The sequence below is a fragment of the Mobula birostris genome, chromosome 1, assembly GCF_030028105.1.
Source record: "Mobula birostris isolate sMobBir1 chromosome 1, sMobBir1.hap1, whole genome shotgun sequence".
NCBI lineage: Eukaryota > Metazoa > Chordata > Chondrichthyes > Myliobatiformes > Myliobatidae > Mobula > Mobula birostris.
In genome coordinates, this window is record NC_092370.1 from 188,082,841 (window position 1) to 188,105,822 (window position 22,982).

At 38.4% G+C, this 22,982-nt stretch overlaps 1 protein-coding gene across 1 annotated transcript in view; it reads left to right on the top strand.

Annotated features, from left to right (window-relative positions):
• The window catches only part of sec23a (Sec23 homolog A, coat complex II component), a 61,915-nt gene extending 40,484 nt beyond the window's left edge, over window positions 1–21,431 (top strand). The window contains exons 11-20 of the mRNA XM_072267538.1: window positions 503–583; window positions 2,989–3,078; window positions 6,539–6,645; window positions 11,013–11,166; window positions 11,285–11,362; window positions 11,857–12,018; window positions 15,053–15,139; window positions 15,996–16,151; window positions 20,199–20,264; window positions 20,777–21,431. Coding sequence (XP_072123639.1) covers window positions 503–583; window positions 2,989–3,078; window positions 6,539–6,645; window positions 11,013–11,166; window positions 11,285–11,362; window positions 11,857–12,018; window positions 15,053–15,139; window positions 15,996–16,151; window positions 20,199–20,264; window positions 20,777–20,866 — 1,071 coding nt within the window. The 3' untranslated portion in view covers window positions 20,867–21,431. The remainder of the gene's footprint in view (window positions 1–502; window positions 584–2,988; window positions 3,079–6,538; window positions 6,646–11,012; window positions 11,167–11,284; window positions 11,363–11,856; window positions 12,019–15,052; window positions 15,140–15,995; window positions 16,152–20,198; window positions 20,265–20,776) is intronic.
• The last annotated feature ends 1,551 nt before the right edge of the window (window positions 21,432–22,982 follow it).

Genomic DNA, 22,982 nt, shown 5'->3' on the forward strand with positions numbered 1-22,982 from the left:
AAAATTATAATTAAATGAATGAAGTTGTGAAATTGATCTAAAAAGTTGCTGGATGCTTTTTCAAGGATGACCATCCATTTGTTGTTTTAACTTGGATTATTATTCATTTTTAACTAAAAGATTTGTATTGGTTTTGCTCGTTCTTGAGGCAGAAACAAGCAATGTTTATTAATAATTCTAGTGCTGTCATTCATAAGGTAATGTCATGACACTTCATTCAAATGAACTTCAATAATATTTCAAAATCGACGTGTTTATCATATCAGGCTATGTAGGAGGGGTTAGCATTGAAATTCATACAACCTGAATTTCTACTTGAATTGTTACTTTGAATTGGAAAGCTTACTTTTAATGGAAGGATAATACAAGTTGCAGAGTGTCATATAAAAACTGATTACTGTCTTTTCCATTCTAGATTTTACTAGATAATCAAAACAGTCTCAAAATGTTTTCAAACTATAATACATACAAGTGATATTTCCAACTGTATTTCTTCTAATAGACGTCAAGGGAAATCAAGATTTCTGGAGCTATTGGACCCTGCATATCACTTTGTGCTAAAGGACCCTGTGTGTCAGAAAATGCAAGTGTTTTTGTGTTTCTATCAATAATTAATTTGTTAAACGGGGAAATACAGTGGGGAGGGAGTGGTTGGCGATTTACTGGGGAAAGCCACAGCGACTAGGTCCCTAGCACTGAGTCTGATTCTGTGGCTCAGAGATGAAGGAGTAGTCATACTATTGGGAGTATTCCAACCATATTGGACCCCCAGTAGCAACATGCATACTGAGGAGCATTCTGGTAGGGCAGATTTTGGAAAGGTGCAAAATCAACAGGATTGTGGTCATGGTTGGCTTCCTTGATTGGCATATCCTTAGTGCAAAAGGTTTAGATGGGGCAGAATTTATTAGGTGTATTCAGGAAATATTCTTGACATAACATGGATAGGCCGGCTAGAGGAGAGGCCATATTGCATCTAGTACTAGACATTGAATTGGGTCAAGTGATGGATTTCTTGGTGGGTGAGCATTTTGGAGATAGTGACCACAATTTCCTGACCTTTACCATAGCCTTGGACGGGGATAGGAGCAGATGATTTATTTTAGGCAGGGCAAATTATGATGCTATCTGGCAGGAACTTGGAGCATAAGTTGGGAACAAATAAACTGGGAAATGTACAGTGGAAATATGGAGGTTGTTTAGGAAGGTCTTGCATGGGGTTCTGGATAGGTTTGTCCATTGAGGCAGGAAAAGGATGGTAGGGTGAAAGAACCATGAATGACGAGATGGGTGGAACATCTAGTCAAGAAGAAGAAGAAGGTAGCATAGTTAAGGTTTAGGAAGGAAGGATCAGACAGGGCTCTAGAGAGTTGTAAGGTAGCCAGGAAGGAGCTGTAGAATGGACTTAGGAGAACTAAAAGAGGTATGAGAAAGCCCTGGTGAATAGAATTAAGGAAAATCCCAAGGCATTCTACATGTATTTGTAGAACAGGAGGATGACTAAAGTGAGGGTAGGACAGATCAGGGATAAAAGTGGAATTATATGCCTGGAATCAGAGGAGGTGGGGGAGGTTCTTAATGAATACTTTACTTCAGTATTCACCTGTGAGAAGACTTTGATGAATGCAAGGTCAGTATAGACCAGGCTAATATGCTGGAGCATGTTGATATCAAGAATAAAGATGTGCTGGACTTTTGAAAAATGTTAGTATATATAAGTTCTCAGGGCTGGATGGGATATACCCCAGGTTACTATGGGAAGTGAGGTAAGAGAATGCTGTGCCTTTGGTGATGATCTTTGTTTTGCATCCTCACTGGCCACAAGAGTGGTATGAGAAGATTGGAAGGTGGCAAATTTTATTCCTTTGTTCAAGAAAGGTAGTAGAGATAATCATGGGAATTATGTATCAGAGAGGCTTATATCAGTGGTGGGCAAGCTATTGGAGAGGAGTCTTAGATAGAGGACTTTGAAGAAGTAACAGAACAAATTAATGAAGACAGATCAGTGGTTGTGGTGAATATCGATTCTAGTAAGGTGTTTGGTTAGCACATTCACAAAGTCTGGAAGTGTGGGATCCAGGGAAACCTGGTACATTTCAATCCAGGAAAGTGTGAAGTGATGCAGTTTGGGAGGTCAAACTTGAAGGCAGAGTGCAAGGTTAATGGCAGGATTCTTTACAGTGTGGAGGAACAGAGGATCTTGAAGTCATGCCTATAGATTGTTCAAAGTTACAGCAGAAGTTGACATGGTGTTTAAGAAGGCATATAGTGTGTTGGCCTTCATTAGAGGATTGAGTTCAAGAGCCATGAGCTAATGTTGAAGTTCTATAAAATTCTTGTTAGGCCGCACAGAGTATTGTGTTCAGTTCTGGTTGCCTTGTTGTAGGAAGGATGCGGAAGATTTAGAGAGGGTATAGAGAATTACTTAGAAGCTGCCTGGATTAGCAAGCTGCTTCTTATGAGGAAAGGTTAAGTGAAGGAGGATGAGAAGTGGCTTGATAGAGGTACATAAGATGATAAGGGGGATAGATAGAGTGCACAGTCAATGCCATTTTCCCAGGGTAGCCATGGCTAATACGTGAGGGCATCATTTTAGGGAGGATAGTATGGGGGGGATCTCAGAGATGAACTTTTTACACACCTCTGTGTGTGGAATGCTCTGCCAGGATAGCGGTAGTAGCAGATTATGTTAGGGACATTTAAGGGACTCTTAGACAGGTTGGTGGATGAAAGAAAAATGGAGGGCTATGTGGAAGAAAAGAGTTAAATTGATTTTGCAATATGTTAAAAGATCGGCATAACATCATGAGACAAAGGGCTTGTACTGAGCTGTACAGTTCTAGTTCTATGTTTTATGACAGTGTGAAGAAATAAGGAAGGATTTTATTTAAAAACTTCAACTAAATTGCCACAGGAGGAACTAGCATGCAGTATTTAAATACAATAGAGATAAAAGTTGATAATAACTGTATTTTATCATGTTCACAGGAAATTGGAACAGGTGGTACCTGCCAATGGAAGATCTGTGGTCTGGACCACAATACAACTCTTGGTATCTACTTTGAGGTTGTGAATCAGGTTTGTGAAAAATAAATGTAATTCTGGAAACCTAGTACCACCTTCCTATAATTACTCTACCAAATAGACTTGCATTTATATCCTAGTAATCTAAATTCCAATAGCTCCTGTAAATTCTGCACTATATTGTTTGAACCTGATATTATTAAGCCACATTTTATTTTGAAGCTGGCATTTTCACAACATTCTTTCTTCTCTGATTCTACAAACTTTCCTCACTACTATTTGTCATAGGTTTTTTCTTCCTCAATTCTTCGTATTTATACATACTTGCTGGTAACCTGCCAAAGCATCTGTATTAACAAATTTGAATTTAAAAAAAATTAAATACATGATTACATAAGTGTAATTATTACTTATGTATCCATGCATTTAATTTTACTTAGTTTTATTTTTAGTGATTTACAATTTCCATTTGAATATGTACCCGTTTCTTAAATTTAATCTTGAAAATATAGTAGATTGCATCTTAGTATTGTGTAATAAAGACTAATATGACTCGTCACTTTTTGTTTCTTATCATCCATGATTATGTGTTAATATTTAAGAATGATTGCACAATGGTTGGGTTGATGGACTGTTAATACAAAGGAATGTATAAAAATACAAAGATATAAATTGATACCCCAAAATTTGGGTATGGGGAATTTAAATATGGGTTAAGTAAACTTGGAAGAGAAAGCTACCGTGAAACTGCATTGCTATAGAGAAAGAAATCTGCCGCCTTTGCATATCTGCACATGTGACTTCAGACCCATAGTTGTTTTGGTGACTTTTAATTGCTCTCTGAACTTTTTACAAGCAATCCAGCTATGTCACACCTTTATTCATTATTCAAGAAGTTGACTCCCTAAACGAGCCAACCCCAACCTTTGCAAGGGCAGTTAGGGATATGCACCTTGCCACCGGCACCCATGTTCTGGGGGAATGAAAAGGTTGCACTGGGCAGGGCATCACCTTGTCAACATCAGTTGATTTGTCAGAGCAAATTGGAAGTTAAAGTCTTTAGAAGAAGAGGTTTATCGTTTTAGAAGTGCTATAAATAAAGTGAATGATGGGTATAAGAATAGAGTGTAAACAGGATATTAAAATATGTGTGTGTATTTGTACAGATACCTACTTCAGAATATTATCCTCCTAAAGTACTTGCAAAGCACTTTACAGCTAAAAAATGTCCCGAGTCATGAAGGGTATTATAGAAAATCAGGTATTCTGTTAAATGTATATGATCATTATGTGTGAATAATTCTTGTATCACAATCAATATAATATCACTGACTTATATGAAATCTACTGTTCTGCAGCAGCATTTCAGTGCAAAGACTTAAGATTACTATAAATTACAAAATTAAATAAAACTTGCAAAACAAAAGCATACTTTTCAAGTTTGAGAAGAGCCTTAAGAAAATGCTTTTTTTTATTTACTGAAAATGTCATTCAAACTAGAAAATTTGAAAGTTGAAAAGTTCCCTCCATTAAAATGAAAGGAGATTTTAACCTTTTTGAGATTTTAGATTTAGATTATGAGAACACTCAGTCCTCGTTTATTGTCATTTAGAAATGCATGCATGCATTAGGAAATGATACAATGTTCCCCCAGAGTGATAACACAGAAAAACAGGATAAACCAAAGACTAACACTAACAGAACCACATAATTATAACATATAGTTACAGCAGTGCAAAGCAATACCGTAATTTGGTGAAGAGCAGACCATGGGCACGGTAAAAAAAAGTCTCAAAGTCTCGATCGACTCCTGAGTCCCCGATAGCAGGTGGCAAAAGGGAGAAACTCTCTGCCATAAGCCTTCAGGCACTGACAACTGCCGATGCATTGGAAGCACCCGACAACAGCCGACACTGAGTCCATCCATCCAAAAACTTCGAGCCTCCGACCAGCCCTTCCGATACAGCCTCCCGAGCGCCATCCTCTGCCGAGTGCCTTTGACCTCGCCCCAGCTGCCAAAACAAGCAAAGCTGAGGATTTGGGGCCTTCTCCGGAGATTCCAGACCACATAGTAGCAGCGGCAGCAAAGCGGGCATTTCAGAAGTTTCTCCGGATGTTCCTCCGTACTCTCACGTCTGTCTCCATCAAATCAGAATTGTACATGGTACCCTACTTGACAGATTACAGATATCATTCACCGGAGTGGCCGCGTGCGCTGTATTTATGAGATAAATGCTGCATCCATCTTTCTTCTGTTGTCTGATTTCTTTGTGAATGTAGGCACTAGCTGGTCTGAGAGAGTATTTCTGCAGCTGGAGCAGCATTGCCTCCAGGGCATAACTGGATACGTCTGGTGCTTAATAAATTAAAAGGGAAACTAAGAGGTTTTCTTTAGAAGGAAAACTGGAATTGCCTTTTGGAAGAAATTGTAATCTAACTTCCCTATCTACCTGACCTACTCACAGTACCTTTGGGTTCCAGATCTAGCTCTGGTTTCTACAGTTGTAAGAAAACACTTTTTGTTTGATGTTTTATGGCTGGTTCTGAGATTTTGGTTGTTTTATACTTTATTATTTATCCACATCATTGTGATTTAGATATGTTAAACATGACAATTGCAATTAAATTTTAGAATTTCAATAATCGTACTGGCTTTTTCAAACTGTAAAACACTTCTAACCTACCGAAAGTCCAGTGCAAAGTAAGTTCAAAGTAAAATTTATTTGTCAGAGTACATGCGTCACCAGATGAGTAAATTGACTTTACTTTAAGTTGCATTTTTCTTGCATTTGTTCTGTTCTAAAAGCATTTACATGGGAGAATATTCATCATATAGATAATTTTGATCCAGATATGTTTGTTTCTGCTAATTCCTTGGTAGTCCAAAGAACATACAGTTAAGTTGCTAAGGAATGATTAATTGTGTATAAATGATGTCACTGGTAGAGAAGTCTGAGTCATGTGTAAGGGTAAGTTCAGCAAATATTGAGTTGGCCAGTTAGACAAGTCTAACTGTAGCTTGTCCAGTTCTGTCCATTAGTTGAAGTTGATCAAGTTCCTCAGGGTTCCTTGGTAGCATAGCGGTTTGTGCATCACTATTACAGCTTGGGATGTTGGAGTTTAGAGTTCAATCCTGGCATCTTATGTAAGCAGTTTGTATGTCCTCCCCGTGGAATGTGTGGGTTTTCTCTGGATGCTCCGGTTTCCTCCCACAGTGCAAAGATGTAGGTAATTGGTCATTGGAAATGATCCCATAATTGGGTTAGGGTTAATTCAGATGTTGCTGGACGGCGCAGCTTGAAGGGCTGGAAGGGCCTATTCCACACTTCATCTCTAAATAAAAAAAGTAAAATAAAAACAAGTGTGCTAATGAACTTGATCTGATAGTTCTAGAAAATGGGTGGTGAAGTAAGGTATTGTCTGTAACTAAACATGAATGCTGTTGTGCTCCATTGATTTTGTTATGCTTGCAGGGCAAATCTCTCAGCATCAAATGTTATATTTACATCTACAGCACAATGCTCCAATTCCCCAAGGTGGTCGTGGTGCTATTCAGTTTGTGACACAGTATCAGCATTCTAGTGGACAAAGGCGAATCAGAGTCACAACAATTGCCAGAAAGTAAGTTTTTCAAAATATATAGTTTTATTCTTCTTGAAATTTCACAGTTTTATATGAAGAATTAATTAGAAATGTGCGGCTACATTTGCAGCTCTCTCCCATGCATTCAAATATGCCAGTTATAATTTTTACAAATTTGCACTTAAAATTTATCTGCCTTTATTGAATTTATTCATGTTGAGTTGGTTTTTAATTCCTACTGTGAGGAGATACTTACCTATCAGGTTTTTAATCACTTGTGGTTTGCCTGTGTATAATGTTTCATATAGATATTGTTGTTAAAACAAAGTTCTATCCAGCTTCCTGTAATTCTAGCTACTTGACGCAGGTTTTCTGTTCATTTTGATTTTACTTTGATCTTATTTCTATTCTTGCTGATTTTCTTTCATTTTTCCTCTTTAGTCTTTTGTCTATGAATCTTATTCTTTATGGAAAAAGAGTGTATTTTTCTTAAGAATTATGAGATCTTGAAGTGAGAGCAGAGTTAGTTCAGGTGAACTTCAGTATAATAATGTTGAAAATATTCGTAGTGGGGGAGTGAGTTGCATTTGTGAAGAGGCACTCAGTGGAGCAGTAGAGTGAGCATGAGGAACAATGATGGATGATTGCAGAGACAGATATGAACATGGCCTGGGTGGCAAGTGGGTAAACTATAATAATAAGCAGAAAGTATTGGTTGGTTGAGATGATAATATTGCAATTGTATTGATTTGTTCAACACTTGGTTTGTGTATCTGTTTATCTTCCATAGAACACATTTTCCCAAACTCCCTTTCTGTAGCTTGGTGGTGTGAAGGAGTGAAGATGAGTGGAATAGTTCTGCATGCTGGGGGTGTCTAGCAGTTCTTGCTTCCTGTGATGGCCGTATCCCTGTCTCTCATATTTGGTCATTCGCCCTAGTTCCAACCATTTGACTACCATGAGAATTTTAAAGTGTTAAAAATAATAGCACTAGGCCTTGAAATAGGAACTGAAAATGGTATAAAATTAAAAGATTCAAAGTACTCTTATTATCGAAGTATGCACGCAGTATACAACCCTGAGATTCATCTTCCTGTAGTCAGCCATGGAAAAAAAAAGAAATACCATGGAATCATTCAAAGAAAACATCAAACATCAAAAAAAGAACAAATTGTACAAATGGCAAAAAGTGAGCAAACAACACACAAAATATTAAACATCAAACAGCGGAGAAACACTCTAGGGATGTTCAGTTTAGTTTGGTTCAGTTCCATTTAGTGATGTGTTGTTTGATAACTGCAGACAGCAGATGCAGAATGCCCCAATCAAAACAGTAACCAAAAAAAGAGTAACCAGAAACATATATAACATGAACTGCAGAGTCCTCTAAAAACGAGGCCAGTTCACAAACCAAACCGATTAAACCTTGCCCAAGACCCAAGACTCCTGTCTTTTCCTCTGGCAGCAGAGAAGGAGAGGGAGACTGGTTAAATGCAGGCAGACGGTGCTGAACACCGCTCTTGTCCTCAGTGATTTCAGTCTTGCTTGATGCTTTAATCGGCGAGTTGGTTGAGAATTAGAGCCAATCACGGGGTTGCGCTCCACCATTAGATCGCCACTCTGTTCTCAGCCACACCAAATTCCCTGGGAGGCAGCAAAAGCACCAGATCGGTCAGTCGGCCCAAAAGCACATTATCAAAATGTAACTTACAGGCTTCAATGACACACAATTAGTAGTAGGAGTATATTTAAAAGAAGAAGTAGTGTTTCAAGAACTATCTGAAGAACGTCGCTGGGAGTCGCCTTGTTTGCTAATGCTGGACCAAGTTTGAAACTGCATGTGAAAATAGAAGGGTGGGTTTGGGGACCAGGTGGAGAATGGAACCATAGATCCATTTAAAGAAGAAATTGTGATGCATTTCTGGGATAGGGTAGAAGTGACTGGACTCCTGACTGACAGAAGATTATAAGATGAATGGGAATATATTTTAGCAGATAATGTACAAGCAGAGATAGAAAAACAGCCAGCTGAAGGGTACCAAGGACGATGCCATGACTAAAATATTTTGGCATGTAACAGAATATTATGTTGAATACCACAGATGCTTTGCATATTTAATATCCAACCAGTATGATTTAAGGAGATGGAAGATTATTTTAAGGTATTGTTGACTGAATTGGTTGAGGCTCGATCATTTTTAGATATGTTTAGTGTTACAGACAGACACAACATTCTTAACTTATCTGGGGAATGGATGGTGAATCTTGATGAAACTTATCAGCCCAAAACATTGACTGTTTACTCTTTTCCATTGTTGTTCCCTGACCTGCTGAGTTCCTCTAGTATTTTGTGTGTGTTGCTTGAATTTCTAGCATCTGCAGATTTTCTTGTCTTTGTAAAAGATACATTTTTTTTAAAAGGTTGATGATTCTGGTTTCTTTTGTCAATGAGTATTTTGGAATGAGATTGAAATATTTGTCTTACATGTGGCACTCATTAAGAAATAATCTGCATGTTCGGGCAGATGGGGTTTATCAGCTTTGGTTGGCAGCTCATCTAGGAGAAGGTAAACTCTGATCTCAAACCAATGCTGCCTTGCGGCTATACGCATTCATGGGAAAGGCTTCAGGAGTAAACCCCAAGGAAAAAATCCAGAGCCACAGTCCTACATTGAGTTCAGCACTGACTGGCAAATCCTGCGACGCTGCTGGTACCAAACTGTATTGGTCTCTGCTGTTCCTTTGGGTTCATCGGATGTGTGGAGAGGGAGAGCTTGCTACATGGGCAACAGCTTGCTTTCCATATTGTATTGCCAAGGCTTGTGTATCTAGGGCGTAGCATCTATGGTCGACCCTGATCGATGGAGGCCTTACTTACTCGCAGCTTTGATGGTTATGTATGTGCCCGTGAATATGAAGTGTCTAATTTTGGAGAGAATAATAAATCTGAGACGTTCTGTAATACTCAGTTCTGAACAAAAATGCTTAAATTGCATTGTATGTTTTGGAAACCTTGGAGTAACTAGTAAAGATTATTACCTAAAATAATGTGATTTCATGTTCAGGATTAATCAATGGATACCTATTAAGTGGATATTTGTTATCACCAAATGTTATTAAAAGTAAACTAAATCTAGGTTACCATATTTATTCTAATTTTGTGTTGTTACCCGGAATGATTAATTATTTGTTGTTTGCCATTATATTTCAGAGCATAATCTCTCGTCAATCAGATTTGTTTCTAAAGAAGATTTTTGTATTGATAAACATGGAAAATTGATATATTGAAAAACAAAATACTTATAATCTTAGAATATTTTGCTGGTTTTTAATTAATTATATACAAAATTTACCATTTATCACTATAAACATTCTTTGCTTTGTCCCAAAAGAAGTTCTGTGGAAGGCTGTAACACTACAATATGTAATATGATTTTGCCAACTGGAAAGTGACCTAATCTTGATGAAGTTAATTGCACTTATTTCCTACTGCTATAGGAATTTTAAATTTGACAGTACACGTTTTTAAATATCTTGCATCACATCCTTAGTTTGTAATTAATAATGTACCATACATTGAAAATTTGCTTGAGTGAAACCTACCATAGATACAACCTATGTTTGCTGTTGTTAAGCAATATCTGCCAGTCAAATTAAGTTAAAAATTGTTCTGATTTATTATTAAACTTTGCCAGTAATGACTGTATAATATTTGACTTTAGCCACTAGCATCTGCTACTATGACAATAATTGTAAAATATTAACAATTTCCTATTATAAGATACTTAATTGTCAATAGACGCATTTAATGTCAGAGAAATGTACATCCTGAAATTCTTTTTCAGTGGCTTAGATTAAAATATGTATACATGCAAAACCCAAGTCTGGAAACTTCAACAGAGGACAAGCATTTGTACACAGATTAATACATTCTTAGTGAATGATAGAAACACTTAACTAAAATTATAACCACTTTTGTGTGTGTGAGACGTGATTGCAGCAAATGGTGAGTTTTCCTTTCGATTCACAAGGGCTGCAGTTTTGTTAGGGCTGCTTAATGATGTCACTTAATTTGCCTTTGGAGTTCTGCCCTGTATTCATGTTTTGTTCAAGGCTATAGTAAGGTTTGGAGCTGAGTGATCCTCAACGTGCTTGAACTGGTTATTAATGAGTAAGTGCCACTAGTAGCACTTACCGCTTCCTTTTATAATTTGTTGATTGAGATTAAATGGATCAGGTACTGGATTAATTTTGCCCTGCTGTAAATAATTACATTCAAATTTGAGGCAAAAAGCTGATGATCAGAATAATCATTATTAATTTAAATTTATGTATATACACCACTTTTCTTAAAGCTTTTACTAATTGCACTTTATAACATTTCTTATTTTCTCCCTTTGGTAAAGCTGGGCTGATGCACAGACACACATCCAGAACATTGCTGCATCCTTTGACCAGGAAGCTGCAGCTGTTCTAATGGCAAGATTAGCAGTTTACAGAGCAGAGACTGAGGAGGGACCGGATGTTCTTAGATGGCTGGACAGACAACTTATCCGACTGGTAAGATCTTTCTTCTGATTGGAGGGGGGAGGAAGAGGCAAGAAATTGGATTACCTGTTTTAATCTGTTCTGATATTTAAAAAAAAACTTATGTGTTATGTATTTTCCTCGTCATCAGTGTCAGAAATTTGGAGATTACCACAAGGATGATCCAGCTTCTTTCAAATTCTCGGAAACGTTTTCGTTATATCCACAGGTATGAAGCGAGAACCTTATTACAAATTATGTGACTTCTTAAAAGTTTTTTGATTTTTCATTCTTGATTTGAATTTGTGAAGTGTGCACCAGGGAGTTAAAATTTATGCTATTTTATGTAATAACAACAAATTTGCAGAGGCTGGAGATCTAATATAAAAACAGAAAGCGCTAAAAATTTCCACAGGCCAGGCAGTATCTTTGAGGGGAGAAACGGAGCCTTCATCAAAACTGAGAAAAGAAGGAAATTAGATGCATATTAAGTTGCAGAGAAGGGAGATACAGATGGAAATTCATGATACTGCCTGAGAAATGGTGGTGAGAGCATGTTAATTGCAGATGATCTGTCTGCAGAAGATGTAAATAGAAAAAGATGAATGAGGAAAAAGGGAAAAGAATAGTGCTAGAATTATGATATACAATAAAGAATGATACCTTGGATTGATAGAAATATGTTTGCTCTACAAATGTGCAACAATTTTGTTTCTGTTTTAGTTTATGTTTCATCTGAGACGTTCTCCATTCTTGCAAGTTTTTAACAACAGCCCTGATGAGAGTTCTTACTACCGTCACCATTTCATGCGCCAGGATCTTACACAGTCTCTTATTATGATTCAACCGATCCTATATGCTTATTCCTTTAATGGCCCTCCAGAGGTAAATAGTCATGCTTCCAGATATTTCATTCATCTGTTGATGTTGCATTGATTGATTGCTGAGCTGATGATACACCTGGGCTTTCAAATATTAAATGCAATGAGAGAATTCATTAATTTTTGTGTTTAAATATATATTCAGCTATGCTAAAACTACAATTTAAAAAACAGATGTCAGTTTTCTTAAGAGAGGCCGTGAGGAATCAATGGAGTAAAGATACAGATCAACCTCTATGTAATTGAATGGTGACTCAAATTTGAGAATTTGAATAGTCTTCCTCTTGTTTGATACTCTCCATGTGAAGCTACTGGATGTTCAACACAAGCCAATCATTAACTACTATTTCCCAGTTGAAACTGTACTGATCTTATCTGAAAAGCATTTAGGCCTTTCCAGTTTAACCAAATTTACACAGCATAAATTACAGTATAACTGTAGTGCCTGCTTAAAACAGTTCTTACTTGGGACAGAGGTGACACTTATAAATGTGGCTTAAGCATGAATGCAGTTGGTCACTAAGCAAGAGCAGTCTCTGCACTGAAGTCAAACTGAGCTTTATAGCTCAGCACTGATACAAAGGGAAGCTATTTTACATCAGTCCTGAAAATTGTGAGGCAATATTTAAAAAAATAATGTGATGTATTTGACTTGGAACATGCAGAACAATCCATCCCATAAACCTGTGCCTTTTCCCAATCTAATCACTGACCTAGAGTGGTTGTAAAGACAGTTGCCTGTATGGATGGCTAGAAGCACTTGCTGTAAAATATATTATGTACTTTGCCATATTTGTGCTTTTAATAAGTCTCAGTGAAGATTATAAGAAAGTAGCATTGTCCTTTAAGGCAGATTAATGGTTGTTTGCTGAATGCAAACAAGTTGTTCCATCATTACAAAGTAGGTATTGTTTTGGAGGGCAGTTTCATCAAATGTTTATGCAGTAATTAACTTCAGTAGTGCTCCAAATGGGGTCAAATAGTTATCACTCTTTTCAGAGTAAGTTATTATTTAATTCATTTGTCAGTATGTAGCCATTGCTGCGAGACCAGGATATATTGCTTATCTTTACTTGCTATTGACAAGGTGGTGGCTTCACTTTCACCTTGAGCTGCTGTTGTGCTGATGATGGAATGATTCACATTTATTAACTATATCCATCTTCTTCATTTGAAATATATCTCCAACTATTGGAGTATTTCCATCTTGATGCTCATTTACTTCAGTTTTACCAGAGCTCCTGAATATCACACTTAATCACATGCTGTCTTGAAGTCATGACCTTTTAGTCTTGTTGAATCAATGGAACTTGGCTGTGTGAACTTGGCTTTTGTTGATTAAGGCTGATGACTTCTGGATCTACACTGTCCTAGAGAAGCCCAAACTAAATATTGCTCAGCAAATTGTTGAGAGCATTCCTGAGCACACTTTCCATCATCTTGTTGATGATTTGAGAGCAGACTGATAGGCTGCATTGGATTTGTCCTGCTTTTGAGGACATGTATGCCTGGGAAATTTTCCATTTTCTTGGGGTAGTTGCCAATATTGTTTTTGAATCAGAACAGCAGAGCTCGAGGAGGAGTGCTGCTGAAGCATGTCCTCAATATTACTGGTCCCACTTTTCTATCTCCTGTATGTTCCCCTCCAACTTGCAGCCATCCTGACTTGGAACTATATCATCATTTCATCATTGTCACTGGGTCTAAGTCCTGGTACTCTCTATGCCATTGCTGTGTTGGACTCCTGCAAATGAATGTCACATTCTCAAGGACTGCTGGCTTGACTGTCTTTCCTTTCATCCTTAAACACAGCACTAACCAGCTGTCTACAGTCTTCACAGGTATTTTCAATCAGTCTCTTAAACTAAGCACTGTCCGGCACGTTTCAAGAAATCTGCTATCATTCCAGTCCCCCAAAAAAATCAAAATTCACTGGACTCACTGGCTAGAGGCTAGTTGCACTCACATTAGTCATAATGAAGGCTGGTCATTTTATTTGTCAAATCCATAACTCAAAATTTTCTAGAACCCTTGCAGTTTGCCTACAAAGGCAACAGATCTGTGGATGTATATGGCAACTAAAGTTGATCCTTGATAAGGGTGGGCAACAAATGCTGGCAATACCAGAGTCCTAAATAATGAAAAACAATGTTTTTGATAAAGTTTTGACCAACATTTAAACTTTTCTCCTCTGTTCTGAACAGTTCTGAAAAAGGTTACATAACCAGAAACTTAATTATAAATGGTTTCATTGAAAATAACAATACACAAGGTGGCGAGCTGAAGACATATCTACTCTTGTACAGCTGGTTTACATCCCTGTACCTTGAATTTCACTTGTGATTTTGTGGAGGAATTCAATACCTTATCTATATATGCTTTTTGGAAGCATTCTGATAATTAGAAGGTGTTTTTTGAACTTTTCATGAAACTATAAAGTAGTGTTATTAGAAAATACAGAAGACAAGGAAGAAGATTTGCCTACTTCTGAATATGTAAGAGTTTTGGCATCTACCTCAACATTTTAGGATTCTTGGATTTTAAAGTTATTTCTAGGAACCAAAATTGACCACACATTTACAAGAATATCTAACATCTAAACTGTTAAGGTATTTCTTGTAACAATAAAATACACTGAACCAGAACAGGAGATGTTAGAAGGCATCGCTCAAAACTTGATCGAATAGATTTTAAAAAGGGGTCTGAAAAGGATTAAAAGCGGATAGAGAGTTAATGGTCTTTATGCAAAAGGTAATTGTAAAAAAAAAGCTTCTATGTACTTCAGCCCCTGGTTTACCAATGGTGTGAAAAGAGTTAGTGTCATAGGAACAGAGGTTGAGTGAAAGGTAGCAAGATTATGAAAACTGAGGAATAGTCTGAATTAGTCAGTTAAATGTAGACTTCAACTGCTACTGAAGTGTATATATAAAAACCAATTATTTTGGGACAGGAAGTAGCTGAGTTTGGTTATTTTGGCTCTAAGAAACTACTTTGAAATGTGGAGATCAATAATTCAGATATTTTGTCCCTTTGTGAAGCCTGTCCTTCTAGATAGCAGCAGCATTCTTCCTGATCGGATTCTTCTTATGGACACATTCTTCCAGATCCTAATCTATCATGGAGAGGTATGAACTTGTTATTTTGGCCTGTATCTTGTGGTGATTGTGATGGTAAACGATTGTTATACTGTGAAACTGGCAAGAGTTTTGAGAGTATGCAATTAAATATGGAAATGCAACCGTTGCTGTCTACAATTCCTTGCTGCTCCATGTGCATTGCTTTATAGCTAGCTCCAATATAATCAGTGAACTGCTTAAAAGCTTCAAGTATTTACAAACAGTTCTTATTGTATTAAAAAAACTGAAAAATATTGATTTTAATGGATTGCCATTTCTTCAAATTCTGTTTTTTAAAAAATTTAACCCTTCAAAAAGGTTTATTTTATTTGATTTAATAATTAATTTCATGGGCAAATCTAATTTTTATTTAAAAATACTAATCTAGCTTGGTTTTTATTTTGTGGATTCCTGTATTTCAGTCAATCCTCTAAAGCAAAAACCTGACAGCAAATGAACTAGGGAGGGTGATAACAATGCTATAAAGATTGGGTCTTTGTGGGTACCTTTCTTTAACAGTGTATAATGTTCCATAACTGCTGACTGTAAAATCTTGTGTGTCTGTTTTGGTCAATATTCATTTAGTTATTCCATTTAAAACTAACATTGAAGGATCCTAAGCATATCTGCAGTATTTAATTAATTTCAAGTTATTCTGTTTTGCATGTGAATGAAGATAACTAGAGTATCAATGATTTTTAAACTGAACAGAAACTTGTAAAGTTACTGCAGTTTAACATTATATGATTACTTAGAGTTTAATACCTCTCAACTTATAAACTTGTTACATGGTTAAATTAACTGTTTATGGGAATAAATGACAACCGAAGTAGTAACTCATCAGATTAATAACAACTCCTCCTAGACCATTGCTCAATGGCGTAAGGCTGGTTATCATGATATGCCTGAATATGAAAACTTTCGACATCTGCTGCAAGCACCAGTGGACGATGCGCAGGAGATTCTGCACAGCAGGTTCCCAATGCCTCGTTATGTCGATACTGAGCACGGAGGGAGTCAGGTAACCGTGTTCTCTCTCAATATTAGTTCTGACTTTGAAATCACTATAAAATTCATAGCTTTAACAACATAAAAAATTAAAGTACAGTGTTTTTCTTTACATAACTTAAGTAACAGACATTTATTTGTTGGGCACTTTGCTTGTTTTTAACATTATTTGAAAAGTTGGTTTATTAACGGTTAGCATGACATGATTAAAGCTCAGGCATTGCAATTTGAAGTTCAGTCCCTGTGTCCACTGTAAGCAGTCCCTGTAGGTCTTTCCTGTGGACTGTGTGTTTTTTTTCTGGGTTCTCCAGTTTCCTCCCACAGTCCAAGGATGGGACCCAGAGTGATAGAACAGTGAAAGAAGTGCATGTAGTGGAGCCAGATCTAACATACAGAGGAATTCTGCAGATGCTGGAAATTCAAGCAACACACATAAAAGTTGCTGGTGAACACACCAGGCCAGGCAGCATCTCTAGGAATAGGTACAGTCGACGTTTCAGGCCGAGACCCTTCGTCAGGACTAACTGTCCTTCAGTTAATCCTGACGAAGGGTCTCAGCCTGAAACGTCAACTGCACCTCTTCCTGGATATGCTGCCTGGCCTGCTGCGTTCACCAGCAACTTTTATGTGTGTTGCTCTAACATAAAGAGAGGCTTTGAGGAAAGAGAAACAGAATAAACGGTGTAAAGACAGTAAGGTAGAAGGGCTGAAGTGTGTGTACCTCAATGCAAGAAGCATCAGGAATAAAGGTGATGAACTGAGAGCTTGGATACATACATGGAATTATGATGTAGTGGCCATTACAGAGACTTGGCTGGCACCAGGGCAGGAATGGATTCTCAATATTCCTGGATTTCAGTGCTTTAAAAGGGATAGAGAGGGGGGAAAGGGGAGGAGGGGTGGCATTACTGGTCAGGGATACTATTACAGCTACAGAAAGGGTGGGTAATGTAGCAGGATCCTCTTTTGAGTCAATATGGGTGGAAGTCAGGAACAGGAATGGAGCAGTTACTCTATTGGGAGTATTCTATAGGCCCCTGGTAGCAGCAGAGATACAGAGGAGCAGATTGGGAGGCAGATTTTGGAAAGATGCAAAAATAACAGGGTTGTTATCATGGGTGACTTTAACTTCCCTAATATTGATTGGCACCTGATTAGTTCCAAGGGTTTAGATGGGGCAGAGTTTGTTAAGTGTATCCAGGACGGATTCCTGTCAAAGTATGTGGACAGACCGACTAGGGGGAATGCCATACTAGATCTAGTACTAGGTAATGAACCGGGTCAGGTCACAGATCTCTCAGTGGGTGAGCATCTGGGGGACAGTGACCACTGCTCCTTGGCCTTTAGCATTATCATGGAAAAGGATAGAATGAGAGAGGACAGGAAAATTTTTAATTGGGGAAAGGCAAATTATGAGGCTATAAGGCTAGAACTTGCAGGTGTGAATTGGGATGATGTTTTTGCAGGGAAATGTACTATGGACACGTGGTCGATGTTTAGAGATCTCTTGCGGGATGTTAGGGATAAATTTGTCCCAGTGAGGAAGATAAAGAATGGTAGGGTGAAGGAACCATGGGTGACAAGTGAGGTGGAAAATCTAGTCAGGTGGAAGAAGGCAGCATACATGAGGTTTAGGAAGCAAGGATCAGATGGGTCTATTGAGGAATATAGGGAAGCAAGAAAGGAGCTTAAGAAGGGGCTGAGAAGAGCAAGAAAGGGGCATGAGAAGGCCTTGGCGAGTAGGGTAAAGGAAAACCCCAAGGCATTCTTCAGTTATGTGAAGAAAAAAAGGATGACAGGAGTGAAGGTAGGACCGATTAGAGATAAAGGTGGGAAGATGTGCCTGGAGGCTGTGGAAGTGAGCGAGGTCCTCAATGAATACTTCTCTTCGGTATTCACCAATGAGAGGGAACTTGATGATAGTGAGGACAATATGAGTGAGGTTGACGTTCTGGAGCATGTTGATATTAAGGGAGAGGAGGTGTTGGAGTTGTTAAAATACATTAGGACAGATAAGTTCCCGGGGCCTGGCAGAATATTCCCCAGGCTGCTCCACGAGGCGAGGGAAGAGATTGCTGAGCCTCTGGCTAGAATCTTTATGTTCTCGTTGTCCACGGGAATGGTACCAGAGGATTGGAGGGAGGCGAATGTTGTCCAATTGTTCAAAAACGGTAGTAGGGATAGTCCGGGTAATTATAGACCAGTGAGGCTTATGTCTGTGGTGGGAAAGCTGTTGGAAAAGATTCTTAGAGATAGGATTTATAGGCATTTAGAGAATCATGGTCTGATCAGGGACAGTCAGCATGGCTTTGTGAAGGGCAGATCGTGTCTGACAAGCCTGATAGAGTTCTTTGAGGAGGTGACCAGGCATATAGATGAGGGTAGTGCAGTGGATGTGATCTATATGGATTTTAGTAAGGCATTTGACAAGGTTCCACACGGTAGGCTTATTCAGAAAGTTAGAAGGCATGGGATCCAGGGAAGTTTGGCCAGGTGGATTCAGAATTGGCTTGCCTGCAGAAGGCAGAGGGTGGTGGTGGGGGGAGTACATTCAGCTTGGAGGATTGTGATTAGTGGTGTCCCACAAGGATCTGTTCTGGGACCTCTACTTTTCGTGATTTTTATTAACGACCTGGATGTGGGGGTAGAAGTGTGGGTTGGCAAGTTTGCAGACGACACAAAGGTTGGTGGTGTTGTAGCTAGTGTAGAGGATTGTCAAAGATTGCAGAGACATTGATAGGATGCAGAAGTGGGCTGAGAAGTGGCAGATGGAGTTCAAGCCGGAGAAGTGTGAGGTGGTACACTTTGGAAGGACAAACTCCAAGGCAGAGTACAAAGTAAATGGCAGGATACTTGGTGGTGTGGAGGAGCAGAGAGATCTGGGGATACATGTCCACAGATGCCTGAAAGTTGCCTCTCAGGTGGATAAGGTAATTAAGAAAGCTTATGGGGTGTTAGCTTTCATAAGTCGAGGGATAGAATTTAAGAGTCGCAATGTAATGATGCAGCTTGATAAAACTCTGGTTAGGCCACACTTGGAGTACTGTGTCCAGTTCTGGTCACCTCACTATAGGAAGGATGTGGAAGCATTGGAAAGGGGACAGAGGAGATTCACCAGGATGCTGCCTGGTTTAGAAAGTATGCCTTATGATCAGAGATTAAGGGAGCTAGGGCTTTACTCTTTGGAGAGGAGGAGGATGAGAGGAGACATGATAGAGGTGTACAAGATAATAAGAGGAATAGATAGAGTGGACAGCCAGTGCCTCTTCCCCAGGGCACCAGTGCTCAATACAGGAGGACATGGCTTTAAGGTAAGGGGTGGAAGTTCAAGGGGGATATTAGAGGAACGTTTTTTACTCAGAGTGGTTGGTGCGTGGAATACACTGCCTGAGTCAGTGGTGGAGGCAGATACACTAGTGAAGTTTAAGAGACTACTAGACAGGTATATGGAGGAATTTAAGGTGGGGGCTTATATGGGAGGCAGGGTTTGAGGGTCGGCACAACATTGTGGGCCGAAGGGCCTGTACTGTGCTGTACTATTCTATGTTCTATGATGTACCAGGTAGGTTAATCGGTCATTGTGATTTGTCCCACGATTAGGTTGGGGTTAAATTGGGGTTGTTGTGCGGTGTGGCTTGAAGGACCTATTGTGTACTGTGTCTCTAAATAAATAGTTTTTGGTATTCTAGAGTTGTATCTCTCAGATGTGAAGTAAAGTTATATTGTGCACTTCTGATTTGTGATGTAGGATCATGATTATTAGAGGAATTGATCTTAAATTGTAACATCACTAGAAAACAGGAGAATTGTCTCAACAGCTTAATACAATCATTCAGCCAAAAGTACTGGCTTAAATTTGCATCATAGTAATTTAGACATGTTATTTCCCCCCAAAAGCCCTACAGAGCAATCTGTTTATATTTTTTGGCATAATTGCACTATATTTCTGATATGATTATGACAATAACAGCCTTTCATAAAGTACTTCATAGCTTGTAAAGTGCTTGGCATTGTTCTTTGATTGTAAAGGCATGTTCACTTTTATTTTCCTTATATTCAGGCTCGTTTCTTGTTGTCCAAAGTAAATCCTTCACAGACCCACAACAATATGTATGCATGGGGACAAGTAAGTCTGTTTTGTGCTCTAAAAGAATGCTGATGGAATTAACATCCTGTAGAATGTACTCACCTATTTCCATTGCAAACTGCAACACTGGCTAATAGGCATACGTACTCAAAGACTAAGATCAAATTTTCTGCAGTTTGCCCGTTTGTTTAGACACGATATCAAAACTTGCTGATCAAATGAAGATATAATTTCAGGTGTTTATGAAAGAAACAAGATGATAGCAGAGGATGCCATATCTAAGGCTGTATTACCATGAACGATTAACTTAAAAAGGCTGTTCAGAACTTTTAAGAACCACTGGACAAAATGTTCCTTCTATAGTAATCTTATTGATTTTGTGAGTTAAATAAATGTACATAATGAATCTACAAAGTGGGTTAAGTTAACCTAGATACAAATATTCAAATTTTGTAGGACCCTGCCTTTTGTAGTTTTAAAAACTATCTAATTATTCCAGATAATGACAATGTATGTTATGTAGCTAACTTTCTACATAATCTTTCCTTTAGGAGGCTGGAGCACCAATCCTCACAGATGATGTCAGCTTGCAAGTATTCATGGATCATCTAAAGAAGCTAGCAGTTTCTAGTGCCACCTGAGTGTAAATGGTGGTGAATTAACGCGAGCCAGGCAGTGAACAATAAGAGATTTAGCAACCTGTTCAGATCAGATTATATTATGCATTTACATCTGTACTTCTTGCCTTTTGACAGAACAAATTTATATTGAATTGATAATAGACCAAAGGAGGTCTTGTGAATTTGTTGACTTAGATATATTATTGCTTTTGCCTGTCTTGTATAAAGGCATAGTGTATAAGTTGTGCATCTATACACACAATGAAAAGGACTGACCCAGAGTTTCTAATTTCTGCCTTGAAGGAACAAATATCCACAACAGTATTTTTATGTATTTTATTTGCTGTTTTTCTAATTAACACAGTACAACCACTTATAAAATTCATTATCATTAAGCTTGTGAATTTGCTGGAAAGCTTTGACTTTGAAGAAGCATTTGGACTTTACAAAGAATAGAGTACAAATTTGTCCTGAAATACAGAAGTCTCAATTTCCACAAAATTGTGGCTTCAGTTTTAATTAGCTCTGATGTATGTTACATAGCATTAGAAATACAATATTTCAAATAAAACAGAACTGTTTAAAATATGCTTGTTCACTTACTTTATCTTATGTAGACTTCCTTTGTGAAACATTTTTGGTACTTATCACTAATGGCTTTAATTTTATTTACTTCATGGTGCAGATGTATAATTTGAATGAAAATTGCACAGATCCACATGGTGTTTTTATGATTTGCCACTTTACTGCACAAAAAATTTGAATCATTAATATATTAGATTGGATACTAATAGGATGTCAACATTGATGTGAACATTATTCCAGCATCTCATTGTCTAAACGAACACATTGGTCAGTGATAAGCCTTTGAACTGCACACTTAAATCAAAGATGATTCATATTTGTGTAGGTATCTGGGGATGGTAAACACCGAAATACGGCAAATAACCAATTTTCTTTTTGGAATCTGGCGGTGGTGCTAACTCAGCTAAATTGTTCCTGAAGAATCTCTCCGTGTAATGATCTTTCTCGGAGTGCTTAGTTTGCTTACCTATAATCTTCTCTTTCACGTAAATTCTATTCTCACAGAATCTGAAATAACTTGGGCCACCCGTTCTCCAGGATTAGTCTTAAAAGTGCTGACAGTGAGCTGAAGAACACCATCGAGGCAAACCACCCACTATGATCCGGCCTAGGTCCACTGGTTGGACATAAACTGTATTGTGCCAACCATTGCACTATTCACGTACCTTATGTGCACGTATGATGTCTGTCGATCAACAGGAAAATTACTCAGCAGAAGAGTCGAGTGGGGGAATCTTGTCAGCTATGCCCTTAAGAAGTGAATGGCCATGTGCTTCTTCAGGAGTTGGGCTCTCAAGCCTGTTGATGGGAGTATGGTTGCACTCAATGATGGTTGATGAGGGTAAGCAGGACTCCCCTCCTATTGACTGCACAACAAATCCACTGGATCCAGCAACTTCGGATATTCCAGAACAAGTCTTCAGGGTGTACAGTGAAACAGAATTCTGAATACCAAATGTGTCAAAGAATGCTGATTTTTGCCAAAGGCACATTGCTTTGATCATCTAAATCATTTATGCCTTTATTTTTGCTGAGGATATCCTTTTGGGTAGATATTGTCCAGGCATATTTTAGAGCAGGATTCACCTTTGAAGCCTTTCCCGCAAAACTCTCCGTGTGAGGAAGTAGCTACATCTGATGGATACTCAGCTGGCATCCCGTTGTGCTCTGCTGCGTGTGTGCTGGAACCAGTAGTAGTCCAAGGTGCTGGCCCTGGATGAAGTGCTGATGTGTGCTGGTCACTTGCACTCAGTGCAGGGTTTGATAGCTTTACAGCCTTTTGCTTGGTGCTCTGTTGAAGCACAACATTTGAAACATCTGGAGTGTTACTTTAGAAAGCGCCTGCAGCCTTTAAGTGGTTTCTCTCTGAATTCTCCGCATTTCCTTAAGGGGTGATGTTTCTTATGGACTGGCTATTGTCCATTGGGGTTCAGCACAGAGTTTTCTACTTCAGTTTTGTTGACCGTGAAAGGGGTTTTGGTCTTCCATGCTTCTGCTGGAGACCTCCTTTGAATGAGGTGTTGCTGTAAATTTAGAATAGAAACTTGGATCA